At 33.1% G+C, this 18,652-nt stretch overlaps 1 protein-coding gene and 1 long non-coding RNA gene across 2 annotated transcripts in view; one reads left to right on the top strand and one right to left on the bottom strand.

Annotated features, from left to right (window-relative positions):
- LOC108733797 overlaps positions 1 to 18,652 on the top strand; it is a 37,220-nt gene that overhangs the window by 4,776 nt on the left and 13,792 nt on the right. The window lies entirely within an intron of this gene.
- LOC108733788 (rho guanine nucleotide exchange factor 17) lies at positions 8,489 to 17,248 on the bottom strand. Its single transcript, XM_018465097.1, has 13 exons — positions 17,113 to 17,248; positions 14,441 to 16,508; positions 13,205 to 13,282; positions 11,961 to 12,038; positions 11,772 to 11,876; positions 11,601 to 11,717; positions 10,810 to 11,534; positions 10,652 to 10,743; positions 10,318 to 10,576; positions 9,940 to 10,260; positions 9,808 to 9,875; positions 9,424 to 9,747; positions 8,489 to 9,355 (listed from the first exon to the last, which is right to left on the bottom strand). The coding sequence occupies exons 1-13, from the start codon at positions 17,229 to 17,231 to the stop codon at positions 8,943 to 8,945; spliced, it is 4,767 nt and encodes a 1,588-aa protein (XP_018320599.1). The 5' UTR covers positions 17,232 to 17,248; the 3' UTR covers positions 8,489 to 8,942.

Below are 18,652 nucleotides of genomic sequence, written 5' to 3' on the forward strand. Positions count from 1 at the left end.
ATGTAATACAAATAGGTATAGATTTTATTTAGAATTGAAATATTATTGGAAATTAAGGAAAATAGTTGTTTAATTCACATATTACGTAACGAAGTGGCGAAGGGGGAAGGACCAAGTAATGCGTTACGGTTCTCTTACATGGGGGGAGAAGGGGGTCAAAAATCGATGGATTTTGCGTTATGTAATTTATGAATAGCCCCTTTCATATAATTTGACCAGGGCTCGAAAAAAAAACATAATGATGCCCCTGTTACCTACCAGATAACCAGGTACCTGACGTTAATTCTGCCAGGTACCCGGCACTGTAAAATTCTCACATTATTGGTGTATTACTAAAAATTTAAGCTATTTTTCACAGTGACTAAATGTGCATGGTTTTGGCTTCCCCTCTATCGCATACTAACAATCTGGCCTTTATGATCTCATTATTAGAATTTGAACTTTAAACGACGTCAAGCTGATTTCATGCCGTCCTATTCAAAATGTGTGCCGGATATACGCTAAGAAGAGTACCGAATCCAAACCGGATAACCATCCCATCTCTAATTCTTAGTTAACCTAACCTAACCTAACCAGTAATTATAATTCATGTACTGACTCGTTTATGTGCTTTTTGTACTACCGTGTTTTGCATTTTTTTTTATTGATTGCTTAGTATTTTTATTAGAGATGACCAGGCACCTACTCGGTTTGAATCTGATCCATCATCTTTTTTTAAATCCGGCCATGCACCGGATACTGGGAAGTGCCGGATAATTATACCAGAGGAAAAAGAAAAAACCTACCTAACGAAAATTGGTAATTAAAGTTGAATTGAATTAGGTCGCTTGTCCTAATTTGTATTATTTACTAATTACTATGCCTACTAAAGTATTTATTATTTCGATACAGCTCTTGTGTTTAGTTTTTCTCGTAAATAAGAATGCATCGGTATGACCGAACCGTTACAATTTATGTCACTTGTTGGTATATCAGGTTTTGATTATCGATGTCACCTTGCAAACTCTTATAGGTTCGTATCAACGGTTTCAACTAGACCCTCTTGCTAAAAAAACCGTCAAACAAAAATTAAAATTTCATTGGTTTAGTGTTTAAACGACTTTATGAACGGAACTTACTGTGGCTTGGGACATTTCCGAGGGCGTTGTTTAATGGAAAGCCTGTCAATACAAGCTGCTAAATGTACGGATTTTTTTAAAACAAGATGATTTTTCGAATAAATGTTGATTTTAGAAGTAAAACAATGTAATATAATCAATTAGAAATTATTTACTCAATATTAAAATTTTGTGTCAAATAAGTTACATACATGCCATCATCATAAGGTCGTCAGTCCTAAGGCTGGTTGGACACGTACCTCCACTCTTTCCTATCCTGAGCTAATCTATATATAGATACATATGCCTTTTTGGGTATAATAAAATTCGACCAAACGGACAAGTTGAATTTATAAACATTAAATGAATGAAATTAAGAAGCTAGCTAATTGCAGTATAACATTTTAGAACTACCTTATTGTTATTTTTAAAAAAATTGGACGCAATTAAAGTTTTTCTAGAAATTATATATAGTAATATTAACAAACAGTTTCTGTGGTTTAATTCTCCTATGTCCGAATTATTAATAACCTTCATCATCATCATCATCATAAGGTCGTCAATCCTAACACTGGTTGGACACGCACCTCCACTCTTTCCTATCCTGAGCTAAACTTCGCATTTCCCTAAAACTAGAATAACCCGCATCCTTAACTATTTACGAACAGTAATCGAACCTAGATCTACCTCTACCCCTCCTAACTCCTGCTTCTGCCTCTAATATGTCTCTGACTAGACTTTCATGTCTGAGAAGGCGTCCTACCAACCTATTTCGCATATTATTTATTAACTTCCATAGAGTCCTCTGTTCTCCTATTCTTCCTAATACCTCTTGATTTCTTACCTTCCCTATCCACGGTATCCTCACCATTCATCATTCGCCTATAACACCACATTTCGAAGGCTTCTAATCTTTTCTTTTCCGCCGCGCCCACTGTCCATGTTTCGCATACATAATTATTAAATATTTTTAAAATGCTTTTTGGAAAGTAAAATATAATAAAAAATAAAAATAAGAGAGAGAGATAAGATAAAGACGTGAGAAAGAAGTCGGACAATTGTTTTTGAGAGGAGGTCGAGGATTCAAAAGATGTAACTGCCTAAAAAAATGCTGGACGAAGAACTGCGATTGTATGTCATCGGGATTGTTTTGTAATTCTAAATATATAACACAATAGTTCGCCATGTTGTAACAAGTAAAATTCGTTTTTTCATTATTAATAATAAAAAATGATAAGAAGAATTATGGAATATTACCTTTGTCAATGTAGGTATTACTATTATTTGTGAGAAGAAAATTTCATTTTTGTTTATTGTAGTACACCTTACCTAAGTAATTTAAAAACTTTTATACATAACTTAACTGTTTTATAGTAAAAATCAACATTCACTAATAGTCAATGGTAAGAGCCCGAAAAATTGTTTCATTTTGTATCCATCCTTACTTCAACAAGCTCACTTTGGTAAATCCTAAGAAATACAAATAAAACCCAAAATTTACCAATATTCTTGCTTTTATAGTAACATACTGACAATTTAATTTGCTTCCTTTTTATTCTAATAAGTGAAGGTAGGTTGGTGAGTAAATAATCAAGCAACAGCTATAAAAAAAAAACGGACAGACAGACACACGAGTGTTCCTATAAGGGTTCCGTTTTCATTCGGACTTACGAAACTCTAAGAATAACCATTAAGTAACTTTTTTATAAAAAAGAAAACAAGTTTGATTAGTAAAAACTGTTAATACGTACATAGTTTTATTTACTGCTTACAATACTTTTAATAGCAGATATTTCAAAAATTTAATTTCATTACTCATATTTTGGTAAAATTTAAACAGCATCATAGACTGTTAATAGGCAGAAGTTTTCATTTAAATATTGCTCATTATTTAGTGAAGAACGTTTCGTCTACTCGGCGCACTTTTTTTAGGATCCGGCCGAGTACCGGATAATGAGGCCGGATACTTATCAGTGCCAGGTATTTATAGACAGAAAAAAACAACACTAGCAATAATAATTTAATAGGTAGATATACCAAAAAACCTACGTAATGAAAATTGATAATTAAGATTGTATTGGGTTAGGTTGTTTGTCCTAATTTATATTATTTATTAATTACTGTACCTACTAAAGTACTTGTTATTTCGATATAGTACTTGTGCATTTTTGTCGCATTTTTTTTACTGTTAAAATTTTTGATATTGCCAAAAACCCCAAACATTCTCAGAATTAGCTAAAATTCTTAAAATTTTATTGTCATTTGTATTATTTAACTATTTTATTTTTAGAGTACCTAGAAAAAAATTCTTTTTATTATATTGTCTTATATTTTCTTAGACAACAGTACCTACGCCTTTTTAAAAATTTGGCATAATAAAATTTTAATTCAATTCTAATCCTTTGTTTTATTTCGTTATATTTGTGCTGAAAAGTTGAGTAATTTTTGCAAAATATTCTGAAGGCACAGAAAAGGATTATACCTAGGTATAGTAAATTTCATAAAGTTCAAAATAAATTGCTGATTTGCCCATTAACTCTTCCTACTGCATTAAATATTACTTTTAAATTCAGATCTAGTATGTATATTATAGGTAATATGAAATGAAAATAATTAGTTAGGTACTATATACTATCCTTTTGTAGGTTTATTGACAATTATTCGCGTCATAAACATCACGAATATTTAATATTACGTTATTACTTCTACTTTTTCAGTGTTTTTATGAAAAAGATAGAGCTATAAAATCCTACATTGTTAAAACTTTTATTTTTTTTAACTAACCACAAGGAGCATCTACAGCATATGTTTAATTCAAATTTTTTATGGCAGAGAAGAAGGATAATCCTTTTGCAACCAAATCTGTACTTTCAAATACATAAACATTGCGCATACATGACAGAATTACATAAGTAAATGTAATCGCATACTTACAACAGTAAACAGATAATGCTCGAAAAAATGCGAAGAGAGTACTCACCTACTCTCTTTTATAAAATACCTATAACGTACAATTTTTTTTTTTTAATTAAGCATGATTTAGATACCTAATCGTAAATTGTCAGTTGATAGGTATAAGTACTACCAAAAAAGAATCATTAACACAGCACATAACTGTACGTTATTTTAATAATGTTGTTAATATTCAATAACTATTAATTTTAGAAAAACAGAAATTTCTTTTAAAATGCCGCATGCGACTTTGAGGTTAAATTAAATTATTGAATTATTGTTCATTTGTAAACACTTACCAGAAAACGTCCCAATTTATTGCCCACACCCAGTCTATTACACGTTATCTTTATGTTTACTTTTCAAATTAACCACTTAAAACACCCGATTACACTGGATAAACTAATTACGGAAGAAATAAAAGGACACAATTTACGCGGACAGCCGATAGGACCTAACAGGGCAATAGGCAATTGTTTTGTGTCATCATTGGATTATATCTATAGATACAAGTTTCATTATGTCTAAATATCTAATGCAATGCAATCTCAGTGGCGTTTTTTCCATTGAATGTTAAAATAGTGCAAAAACATATCTAATTAAAATATAATATTANGTACGTATTTAAAAAAAAATGTATTTAAGAGGGTTTTTGTTGTTTATTATACTTACACGTAAGTGTACGTAAATTATACCTATGCAATTTCAAAATATATATATATAGCTTATATCCAATAAAATGTAAACATTAATTAAAAGTATTGCAGTATTGGAGATTACCATATTTTATTTTATTTCTTTTGCGCTAATTTAGCCAGTTCCAGTAGTGCGAATGACCCACATCACATAATTTGAATCTATAACTACAATAATTTGAAGGGGAGGAATCAGTTGTGAGATAGTGCCGCGATAGTTGACATCATTCGAAAACGGATTAGTAATTTCACATGTACTTTAAAAAATTAGAAGTGAATAAACATACAGGTGTTGATTAGTGCAACTTTAAGGAATGTATACAGTGATAATTGTGCCTCCTATGGATTGAGATTACGTATTTATATGCTGAAGATGAAGTAAGGATAAAATATTGTCAAGGTAATTTTTTAACGGTTTTTTTAAATGTCATCTACAGTGTAGCTTTTTACTTTGCAATTATACCTATCCCAATTTCGAATTATTTAAATTTATTTTCTTTACCAAATTTCTATTCCGAACAAGTAGCGCGTTTGTTGTTTGGGGTATTCCCCAAATAAAGGAATCAGTTACCATGTAATATGTTGTTGATTATTTTTTTATTTATCGGCATTTTTATAACTGTACCAAATGTTTATACGTACTCTAATTCTAATTCTTATTTATATCACAGTTGGATGTAACGTTGACATAAAAAATTATAAATTACACTACTTAGATTGCTCAAACTGATGGTAATTCGATTTAGAGTCCATTATGTATTGGTATTAGTAGTCTCATTATAAAATGAAAAGGATACTTTTAACTAATAAAACAAATTGCTTATGTAAATTAGAAGTAAAACATAGTCAGTTATTTATTGCAGTCGCTCCTTAAATTTGAAATATTTAATATTTGACTACAATAAATCAAATTAATGCCGTATTGTGTATTCTAGCCAGAATGTGTCTTAAAACATATTATAATGTCTGCCTATCTATTTGTTTTCAACTGAGGGTGCGACTACCTCGTCCGATGTTAAGAGGTTTCTATAGTTTACACCCTTTAAGACGTGCCGCTCTGTAGGGGGGTGTAGTCGTAAAGTTTAACTGCCTAAACAAATTTACCCTTTTATCTCTGTTAAGTAGAGACTGTCATTTGATGTTTATCTTCTCCATGAAAGACTGCTATAAATCTTTGTAAAACTGGTACACTAAGGCGGATTGCTTTATATATATTCTAGATTATAATCGAATAGAAATAATGGCTTAAATAAATGTAAAAACAGAAGATTTTAACACACTTACGAATCCCATAAATTTTGAGTATGTTACCTAATATTTTTTAACACCTTTTCATGTAAACGACCTACCTCGTACTTGTAATGCATCGTATCATTTCACTGTACAATGTAGCTAAGCTATACACAGTGGCGTAACTAGGTTCAAAAGACATGTTCAGAGAGAGAAGGCGACTCCAGGAAATAAAAGATTTCTAGGAGAGAGAAATAAATTTATTCTAAACTTAAGTATAAATTTCGAGGCTTTTACATGTGCAAATGCTGTCACCAAATTCCGAATATCGATCTTATTGGCATGGTCATTTTCAACTGAAATTATAGCTAGAGGGCTCATTCTTTCTTGTCTCACAGTATTCCGCAAGCTTCTTTTAATTATTTTCAATTTTGAGAAATACTACTCGGGGAGTAATGAAGTCTAAAATTTTCAAATGGAAAAGTTGGCCTGAAATTGTATCTGAAACATCAACCTCGTATTTGCAGCAAAATTCGTGGCCTGCAGAGAGAATTTTATTGATAGATGAATTTCTTAAAAAGACAGGAAAAAACATGCACAGTCTTTCTAAAACCAGTACTGCGTTTGTATAACTACATAGACATCATACATAGGTATCAAAAGTTGTGTGATGGTATTGACTCAATTCGTCAAATTTTTTTTGAGGCGATCGACACTTTCTGTCCCTAGAAAAAGATGTTGAACATTTGACAGTAGCACTGCTTTTCAAACTTTTGAAGTTATCAAGCCATATGAGAAGCCCCCTGACTTGGGGACCAGCACATCATGGAACACATGAAACACCAATAGTTACGCCACTGGCTATACAGTCAAAAGCTTTTATGTGTTTCTGTTTGATTTTGTTGTATTATATTCAAAGTCAATATGTTTTGAAATAACCAGTGGTAAATGTGTCATAAAGAACTTCAATATTTCCCTTATTGTGAGAATATTTTCTTGTAATTATCAAATTTAGTGTAATCAAATTTCCAAGCTTGAGCGGTATTACTCTACATATTAATATCTATATATTTTATCGGTAATACAATTTTCGCTAATAACTTTTCTGTCTGGGTATTACCCCTATTAATTCAGTTAGATGCATTAATTTTTGTTAAACTACACTCAGAGACATAACTCCCCAATCACCCAGTATATTTAAAGCCGCAAGCATTCAAATTTATATAATCATCGACGTTTTGTTTAATTCAAAATGTGCGGCGTTTTTTTTTTAATGATGCTAATGGAGAACTTTTTTTCCCCAATAAACTTTCACTTCCTGATCGAGTTGTAGTTAAAAAGGTACACACACAACACACCAAGGGAAAAAATAAACGAGACATTCTTTAATTTTCCTACCCAGATGCGTAATATTAAGGTAACCATATTTTTTTATTTCCAAATCCGGGACGGGAAGTTGTAGCGGGGTGGGGGGAGTAGTTAAATTAAATAACAAATGATTTTTTTAATAAAAATTATACATAACAAATACTATTTAAGGATATANTCAAATTTTGTAAAAATAAATCTAGTTGAAATGTATTTAAAATAAATATTGAAAATAAGAACCTTTTCAAAAATTCGGGACAATCCGGGACAAATATTGCTTCTAGAAAAATCCGGGACGCAAGGTGGAAATCCGGGACTGTCCTGGCCAATCCGGGACGTATGGTCACCTTAGTAATATACTAATATTTTTTGAAGAAATTCGAGGCGTCTTGGATTGTGTGAAAATTAAAATCTACATCATAATGACCACCATCGGCTCATGAATTACCATTTTTTCTATTTTTTTTAATTAAAAATATGTGCTAGTGACCTCTGTCTTTCACAAAACAAACTTCCAAAGAAAACTCTGAAGCAGTCTGTAGCTTTCTTTATCTTCAAATTCATTATTGTAATTGACTATCAACAACACCAAAATACACCGTGAATCGGAAATATGATTGAAATGTTGGAAATGAAATATGTAAATACTCTATCACTCGCTTTGTGACGCAAAATAATATCAATTAGTTATTAAATATTATGCATAAAGTTGCGGACATTAATAAACCTTTTAAACATTAAACTCTAAACCTATGATAATTGTTCAAAATTGAATAGGAGTAAATTTTCTCAAATTTTGTTAATATAGGTTTCGCTTCTCAAAGAATATTTGTAACAGTTTATAAAGTCTGCCTGCATAATATTATTTCTTAATGATTAAGTCATCTTTACCAACGACTAAGTTAATGTTATACTATCTCTATAAAAAACTAATTAGAAATCCAGACGTGTAAATACGAAATATTTTGTCGTTACAAGTTTACATATAGCAACTATATGTTAATAACATGATATTCCAAATTAAAGACCGATTTAACAGCGAGTTCTGAAAGAACGATTAGGTATTACTATTAGTTAAATAATGGTGAAGAGTTTGTTTATAATCTGGAAGTAGGTAGTTATATTATTTACCAATTAAACCTCCAAAATAGCAATTTTTATTTGTAAAACTTATACAAAAATAGTTCCTATAAAACAATAAGTGAGTTAATTAACGTAAATATTGTCAACATAATTATTAAAAATATCCTCGATGCTACTAGCCATTCTTAAAATAATGATATGGCATATCACTAAATCCGCCGGCAGATTTATTAATATATTTCCCATTCGAACGTAATATATCGTGATTCGACGTCGCTGACGGTAAATGATGGAAATTAGGAACAAGATGGTAGGTGATAACGAACTAGTAATTATTATTGACCATAATGTTATTATAATAAGAAAAAAAAACCTAAGATTATTATCACACATTTTATGAAAATGCAATTATCACTTTGCACATGTGGCTGGTGATCATCACATTATTGTAGTAGTTGTATGTAGCTACATAGTACATCAAATTTTATATAGATATGTATTCATTTTTAAAATTAAATCAAATATGCCACAAAAGCAGGTGATTCGTAGAGTCTTCCCTGCCTGCCACTTCGGACAAGTTTGAACTTCGAAAATCTTCATAACCATCCCCTCCTGATATCACTAAGACTTTCGCGCTATTTCTCTGCTCTTGTTTTCCTTTAAAAGAGTATCGATGGTGGTAAGTGCTTTCAGTATTTATACCATTATATTCAACGTGACTTATAAATCGGACGTGGCCTGTGTGTCCGTAAGGGACGCCGGCAATATTTGGAGTTATATTCATTTTAGTTGTTAAAGATGCAATATGGGGTAACGGCATCGTTAAAAGTACTCCTGCCGATGTTCCAATCCAGAGCAAATCTTTGCATGCCAACAGCGATGTTACGCGAAGACATGCGGCTTTATGTTGTCGAATAATGTCATCGCAACCTACAATAAAATTGAAATGTTTAAACAAAAGGCCGATCGATAAAGTTTAAAAAGAACAATTTACTAACTTGTCAGCATTTTTGTAACGGCCGGTGCTACGTTTACTTCACACAGAAATTCGAACGAATATGCATGAAAGCACTTTATAACTGCAGAATTTTGTAAGGATAACCATAGCCCGTTTCCTGATAATATAATACAGTTTATCGGTTTGTTTGATTCGTTGTTAACAGTGAAACTAGTTTCTACTGTTAAGGACGATGTGTTAAAAATTTTTACACTATTCCCGCAACTACACCACAATTTTCCCATGTTTGGAAGAATTTTTGTAACTGGCATTGCTGTAGATCCGACTGCCACTGAAATAGGATTCGATACGTTCCAGGTTCCGTCTAAAAAGTAACGCTTTTACATTTTTAAGAATCGATAAATAAAAAAATTCCAAAATATACTTAATTCCCGCTCGTAGATGTTAATATCACCGTTGGCCAACGAAACGTACACTCTGTTATCCAAATAACTGTAACAAGAATTAATGAAAAAACATTATGCGTATTCCGGCCTGCCACAGTCCAGTTACTTACATAATACAAAGAACTGAAGATCCTAATTGTAACCTAATTTTATTTTTCTTTATTCGAATGTTATCGCTGGAATTATAAACATGAATGCTACCATCTTCTGTACCTAACCACATCGTTGATTGCTGACTCTCCAAATCATCCGAGTCGATACTCGTGGTTTCGATTGCTTTGTAGTTTCCACCCGATACCGCACTAGTTTCTGCGTTCTCTTCAAAGTCACTGCGATCGTCTTCGTCACTTGAAGAACTACTGTCGAACTGAATGGTATTATGCTCCTCTTTGGATTCTTTCGTATGATTTATTTTACTTCCTAACGAGCTTCTGTAAAAGTTTAAAATTCTTTAGGTTTGACTTATTGGGATTGTTGAATTAGCATACCTGCTACTAATGCCAGGTACAGATGCAATACAAACAATTCGTGCGTTACAGACCCCATTGCACGAAGTAACAGTCGGTTCAGGTTGTAAGCTTAAAACACAAACTTGCCCAACATAACCATCGCTATTACAAACCCAAACGTCTCTTCTGTTATCGGTTAACGTAGGTGCAGCACATGTAAATTGAAGACCGGCCCTGGTCTTTCGAATTGGTACTGTAGCTACCAATTCTGGAACGGGTCTTCTATCACCAGATATTGCTGGAAAGAAAAAGTACTCAGAATGAGTGAACAAACGTTCAAAAAAAAAAAAAAAACAATGGTCAATTAAATTACCTAATTTATGTTTAGCTTCGTTAAATGTTTCTTCCCATGATGTTCGTTTTTCAGGTTTTGAGAAAACTACCGAAACGTTTTCTAAACCATTCCTTGAAGAAAACAATTATTTTGTTTATTAAAAAATGTTAATCACCTGGTTATTAAATGTAACTTACGAAGTATTTACCGCCAAATCCAGACATGAAAGTTGAGAATCGCTATTTTGTTGATCCGACAGTTGTTTATTTAATTTTTCGAGCATTTCTTTCACTACTTCGTCCAAAACTGTATGAGTACAATGGAGAGACCAAGCTAATTCGTTGATCTGATTGAGCACCGTAATATCATCAGTTAAATTTTCAATCTCTATCATCATTTGCCTAAGATTCTCATCTTTGGCTTTCACTATCTCTAAATCATCTAACGATATTCTCATTAACAACTTATACTTATTTGCTTCCAAAACACCAGTGACTGACCCCTGACCTGCAGAAGGCTTTCTTATGGTGCCACTTCTACGCTTAATACTGGTAACAAGAAGTAGGTCGGAAAATAAAAACAATGCCCTTTCTTTACGGGCACCGTTCCCTGCAGTCATTGTGACTAGATCATGTCTTAAATATTGACGATCTGTAGCTACCAATTCTATAAGACCTTCTATTAGTCCTTCTATTTCTCTGAGTTGCTCGAGTTCAAGAGCTTCCCTTTCTGTACAATTAATTTTTAGCAAGAGTTCGTGCACTTCTTTTTGAGCACTAAGAAGTAGAGGATAATCTGGGTGAGAAGGATCGGTGTGTTTTATTAATCTCTGTAAAAGGAGTTCATATTTTGGGAATTTTTGGATGGGTTTTATTAACAGAGAGTCTAAAGCCAATTTTCCCTTATGTTCTCGTGCTGTTGTCTGAAATATTGAATTTCGGTGATATCTAATATGACTTTAAAAGGTTAATTTTTATTTTTTATTTACCTCTAAAAACCTTGCAAACGCAGGTTTAGTTTGTTGAGCATTCTTTATTATATCTCGCGCCCTTTTCCAGTTATTAACGTAGTTTGTATAACTTTCGATAACGGACGTTCTAGAAAACTGAAGTAAATGATAAATTTGACATTTTAAATGTAACTCCAGTCCATCACTTACGATCTCCAAAAAAATGTCGCCCACTTTTTGCTTCAAGTCCCATTGTTCTAACCGTCCTTTTAATTCTTCCAAAAATTTTTGATGGTGACTCAATATTGTCGGTATCTAAAAATCATATTCGCCCTTCATATAAGTTACAGACTGCCCTTAAAAACGCTTTAAAAGTATATTGTTTTGAAACTATTTTACCTGATAGAATATTTCATCTACGAGGGATGCATCAAGTAAAATAGCATTTTCGGGATTTTTCAAAGGTTCCAAGTATTTCTGCAAAATGGATAATTAAAAATTAATTACTTGTACTAAATTAACTGTTAATTTGCTTGAATACGATAAAAGAGCAGAACAAATTTTAAAAGTGCGCGCAGAATGGTAACCACGCGCGCGCGCACACACACACTCATAAAATATGTATGTCTGTGTGTACATACATATTTCGTTGGTTGGGCCCACCTGTACTCGAATTTTTTAGAACAAATGCCAAAACTAAATTTAGGTTTTAAAACAGGCATATATGTATAATGATTGTTTTACTATCAAGGAAAAAATGATAATTAATGCGTTCATTTTTTGGCTTTTTTAAATTGAAAGTGTTTTTTACACCAAACAGCACATATATATCGACAATTATGCTGCAAACAATTTCCATTATTCTGTCGTAGTAGCCTAAGATTCTTTAATGAGGAAAACATAGCAATTGAAAAAAATACTACCAGCAAATACAAGTCGACACAATTATTACGATAATGTTTATTCATCATTATCACTCGTAATTAATTAAAATTTGACCATTATATATAACAGTACTCTCTTTTATAAAATACCTATAACGTACAATTTTTTTTTTTTAATTAAGCATGATTTAGATACCTAATCGTAAATTGTCAGTTGATAGGTATAAGTACTACCAAAAAAGAATCATTAACACAGCACATAACTGTACGTTATTTTAATAATGTTGTTAATATTCAATAACTATTAATTTTAGAAAAACAGAAATTTCTTTTAAAATGCCGCATGCGACTTTGAGGTTAAATTAAATTATTGAATTATTGTTCATTTGTAAACACTTACCAGAAAACGTCCCAATTTATTGCCCACACCCAGTCTATTACACGTTATCTTTATGTTTACTTTTCAAATTAACCACTTAAAACACCCGATTACACTGGATAAACTAATTACGGAAGAAATAAAAGGACACAATTTACGCGGACAGCCGATAGGACCTAACAGGGCAATAGGCAATTGTTTTGTGTCATCATTGGATTATATCTATAGATACAAGTTTCATTATGTCTAAATATCTAATGCAATGCAATCTCAGTGGCGTTTTTTCCATTGAATGTTAAAATAGTGCAAAAACATATCTAATTAAAATATAATATTANTGGTATAATTAATTAATATAATATAAATTTTTATGTTCTTACTGTAACAAGGATCTGCAAGGATTCTACGTAGGATCGTTCCGTGTCGTAAAGTTCGACCACCACATGAGTTCGTGTGTCCTGAAACGAAATATAAAAGTAGGGAAAAAAAACAGTTACGCAGCATCATAACAGCGTAGCGCTACAATGATAGTAGGTACCGTGAATAGAGGATTTTGAAGGAAATTTTTTATATTATTATGGACCTCATCTTCGTTTTCCTCACCGCACTCGTAATTTATTGCACTCATTTCAAAAAACACTACATATCGAAAAGCCACACCTTCCTTTCATAGTGCATTGTATACAATAAAGAATCGCAGAAAGACGCTCTGCGTCTCGACGTCCTCGATCGACAATCTGTTTCTAGGCAACGGCGCTGTAGTAGGAAGTCGAAAGCTGCGCGAATTCTGTTTTTAACGACGCTACTTAACTTTCTTTTTATTGCAGTATCTTATCAAGCCTTTTCTTTTTCACTCTTTCTCGAATTAATCATTATTTACACCTGTTTGTGCAAATGCAATTTTTTCACTAACATTGTACGTGAACTCCTCCATAAATTATACGAGACGGACTCCGGTATTTCGGTTTATTTTTAGAACAGAGACATTTACTGGTTGATAGGCCATAATAATTAATTTATATCTTGTGACGAGTATATCGTTCAGTTTATATTTGTATTTGTAAAAAATGCAGTCAAAATAATCGAAAATGTTATTTCGGAATTTTCATATTCATTGTCTTTATTTTGATATCGAAATTTGAAAAAGGTGATAGAAGTTATTCATTAGATACTGTGACTGTTTGAATCCGCATACATCATGCTATGGTTATTTTTAATGGTGACCCAGTTACTTGGTAAAAAATATGTAAATAAGTAAAAGCCATTTCTTTACTAATGCAACAACAACGACGAAAAAACAAAAGTTTACACTACAAACATAAATAGAATCGTTATCTTTTTAATTAATTATTTAATTTCAATTTCGCGATTCAGATAAAAAAAAAAGAAAGCAAAAGATTGACTGTGGGATATTTGTTGTTGCAGGGTAACGGACCAAAGAAATGTTTGGTGCTTTTTCTCTCAATAAATAACCTATATATATATTTTTGTAGTGAGTCAAATGTTGTATCACGTCACATTAAAATTAAAAATAAATCTCTTTAAAACGCCGCCGCGCCATCGCCAAGTTATTTGGAGACAGTTTCGTTTACTTACCCGAAAAACTAACAACTTACTTTATTCCTCTGAAGATTGACATCGTTTGCGGCTAGTTGTTCGGAACTGCCTCTGAGCAACTGTTCCAAAAGTTCATTAGAAGGTTCTGGAGGGACAATGCCTTCTAATTTTGAAGGGCTAGAAGTCGTACGTTGATGATTCACCACAAGTTTTTGTTCATTATCGTTACTACTGGAACAGTCGGCACTAACTTTACGTTTAACAGCTTGATTTGATTGTTTATTACTGGAACCGGATGTGTTGAGGCTATTTTTCAATTGAGAATCGCCTATGGAATGACTGGACGAACCTCTCATCTGTGCCGAGTATTTTGACTTGGTATCACTCGAACAAACAGAACTGCTGGGCGATAAGGAGGCAGCAGTGAGAAAATCAACGGTCGCGTGAAGATCTTCGAGAAACTTTAAGTCATTCGAAATCTGTTTTCGACCTGCTTCGTTTTTACTCATTTCAGCTTCCAGCATTTGACCGTATGGTCCCCGAAGTGGTCTTTTGTAATATCTTCTTGCTATTCTTGGACTATAAGTGTCGTGGTTTCCTGTACTACTGCCACTACGGCCCTCACAGTCGGATAAATCCGAAGCAAGTGAAATTTGAAACTGATCACTTTTACGTTCGGCAGAATCGTTCTCTCCTTCAGACAATGAATCAGCTCTCTGGATGTTGTCTTTTTTTACTTTAAGTAAGATACCGTCTTTTTCTTCAGAATTATGTGACTTTATAAACGGCCACTCTATGTTAAGAGAATTATCTTCGGGACTATGGGGTTCTTCCTGATTAGGATCGTTCCATACGTCGCAATTTTCTGATTTTTCACTATTGCTTATTTCTAATTTTGGAATTTCATTCGAATAAATATTAAAATTTGCTCCTGTTTCAACGTTTGACTTCTCTTTTTTACAAGTCGAATCGTTTTCAGAAGCCGATGGCGAGACAGCAGGTGATTCGTTAGCTTCGTAGTTGTTTGGCCACTGCGAAATGTACATACCCTTTCTACGCTTGGACTTGTTCCATTTCTCCTCTTCGATGTTTTTTTGGTTTGATTTTCGAATGGCACTGTCACTATTTCGTACAAAACAATCGTTTAAGTCATTATCAAGTTCTTTACTAACTTCTTCCAATGATTCGATTATTTTATCTTCGTGGCATTGTTTGTAGATTCGTTTGCATAAATCGGTTACTTCGACATCTTCAGATGGTGGAAGAGCCTGACACTTTGTTTCGTCTTTCTTCGGATTCCTTAGTCTTGGTAATGTTAAGGCGGCCTGACTTAGTGAATCTTCCGATAGAAGATGCAATGCTTCTGACGGTTGTCTTCTTCTTACGTATTTTTTATCATCAGATGAGTAGTCGACTTGAGAAAAAGACGCACTTCTCAGAGGTGTTGTTCTGAACTTTTCTCTGTCATCGACGCTTGATTTTTCATTATCCTGATTAGTAGGTTGGTTTGGCTGTACAGGAGGAGAGGACGCGTGCCTCTGTGGCACGGGTCCTCTGCAGTTTTTTAGTCGGTCTGTGAGTTCTTTCAATCTTTCGCTGCTTCTTTTTTCTCGCTCTTTACTATTAGAAACAGATCTATTGCCACCGAAGCGAAACCTCGGAAGGCGATCCAGGGTGTCTAGGGGAGTAACTGGGGTTGTTAGTTCTCCGTCTTGACAATCGCACAGTCTCGTGTAGTAAACTTGAGGTCGCTGAAGAACACGTCGTCGCAACTGATTTTTGACCGATGGTCTTGAGGAAAAATTAGAAATAACAGTTGAAGATGAATTATTACAAGTAGTCGACGACGAGGCAAATGAAGATTGGAGTAAAACTCGGTGACGAGAAGTCGTCTGTTCGGCCAACTCTGACGTACTGTCATCCTCAGTGATTCTCAGTCGATTTACATAGCTAAATATATCAGTACTATTAATAGGAGACGCTCCACCGAAAAACGAGCTCCGGGAAAGGGGCCCGGGGGAAGAGGGCCAACAGCATTGGGAACGATACCGTGGTCCTGCACCCGGTGGCGGTGGAGACACTGCACCCAACCGAACGCCGTAACGTACAGATCCTACAGTCATGAATCTGGAAAACAAACTCTTATTTAGAGTAACATTTGTAATTTTAAACTTTCTCTTATCGCTGTGAGATTATTTTGAAAAAGTATCGAAACAACCAATTCTAAATGAAACAAAATTACTAAGTAGGTGTTGCGTAAAGCTTAATATTGTTTCTTTCGTTCTCAGAAAGTTGAGATCCCATTAGATAAGACAAGTGTGCTCGTGCTCGACGTACAATTTAGTTTTGATTATTTTAATAAATGATTTGATTGCTTGTATGCGACATGAATATGACGAAACTTAATATCAATTGGAGGAAATAATCGAATACTTTTCATACGTTTAAGTATGTTAGTGTTACGTTTTTATTTGCTCACTTACGAATATAATATCATGTTTATATAAACATTGAAAGAAATGTACTTACGTTTGCAAAAGTTTTCGAATAGTACACTACATGTATAACACACACACATATATATATATATATACGCTTTTACATTTTTAAGAATCGATAAATAAAAAAATTCCAAAATATACTTAATTCCCGCTCGTAGATGTTAATATCACCGTTGGNAGGATTATCAAGAGGACAGAAAAAAGTTTATATCTCGCGCGCTGGATCTTACCTTTTGGAATAATTATTCTGCGTGGAGTCATTATTGTTATCAAAATGTAAACAAGGCGAACAATCTCCACATTGCGAAAAACAATCTTCAGACCATCTGGTATTTCCGTAACTATTCATTATTTTCAAATATTCAAGTCACTCCGAGACCACCATCAAACATATTTCGCAAATTCACAATACAGTCGAAACACTTTCGGAACCGATTTCTGAAGTTGTCTTGTAAGTACCTTTCAATTATTGCTATTAGACACACGAAGAACGACTATCATAAATTTATCTATCTTCTTCGACCACTACAAGTGTTATAATAAAGTCCTTCGACGATTTTTTCAACGCTAAGCACTACTAGTGAAACGGGAATAACGAAACGAACGTGTCTATATGTAAATAATAGGAATTACATATATTTTCCTTTTTTTTTATCACATACATACAGTACATAAAGAGTGATCCTAGCGGACTGACTTTTTAACAACCCATAGTCTTTTGAATTGTCAAAGCACAACGGAAAAAAAGAATGCAAAACGCGTCTACTATACAATTCCAATATGTAGCACAACACGTTTTTCCTTAAGAATGTCAGCCATAATATTGTATATATAAATATGAGCGTACCGTCAGCGACTTACTAACTGGTCAGTACCGCTATCTGTGTATGTGACAATTCCAATTTCGAGTGGGGACACGCGTATTTAACAGATATTTAAAGCTTTCAATGTCCCAATGGACACTATTGTCGTTGTTTTAGATTCGTATTTAAAACCGATCGGATTATTTACTTTTATTCGTACAACTAATAAATTTTTCCTTTAATGCCGACACCTGTTGAAACTCAACTGTTTCATCTCAGGAGAAGAGGTAGGTACCTGACCTCTACTACCTACCTACCTACCTGTACCAGGTATACATCATATATGGTACCAGCAACCAGTTGGACGTACCTGTCCATTGTGTACATATTTCCCGATCTAATAAATACTTCCATTGTTTTTTAACTTTGTCCAAACCTTTCTTTCAAAGGTCATTGGTCATTTCTGTTTTTCTGTAAAAAGCAATACCTATGCGCCGTTTTAGGGTAGTATTTTTTTATGATCTACGAACCATAAATTAAATTATTGATTTAAAACAGTCTTCCTCATTAAGCATACAATTCTGTTTGGACTATAAAGCTGTAACCCATGGGAAAAGGCTAATTTATTATATAAATTAATATAGTTTGCTTTCTATTATCAATAATGAAATTCTTCTGGAAATATGGTTGTCTTTATATGACGCACCGTTTTGCTATTTAGAAAGGATCATTCTATTGTAATATTAATTTAAAATAAAAAAGTAATTGGTACATTACATTTGTATTGTCTTAATAAAAATTAATTGTTTATTGAAATATACAGTTTAATTAACTTCAAGCCAGCTTAACAACACAAGAAATCCATGATCCATTATATCATACAATAACTTCAAATTTATAATAGGATTCATGAATAAAAATGAGGTATATAATTTTAATTTAACAACTGAAATTGAAATTTAAAACA

Source organism: Agrilus planipennis, unplaced genomic scaffold, assembly GCF_000699045.2.
Source record: "Agrilus planipennis isolate EAB-ADULT unplaced genomic scaffold, Apla_2.0 scaffold11, whole genome shotgun sequence".
Taxonomy (NCBI): Eukaryota; Metazoa; Arthropoda; class Insecta; order Coleoptera; family Buprestidae; genus Agrilus; species Agrilus planipennis.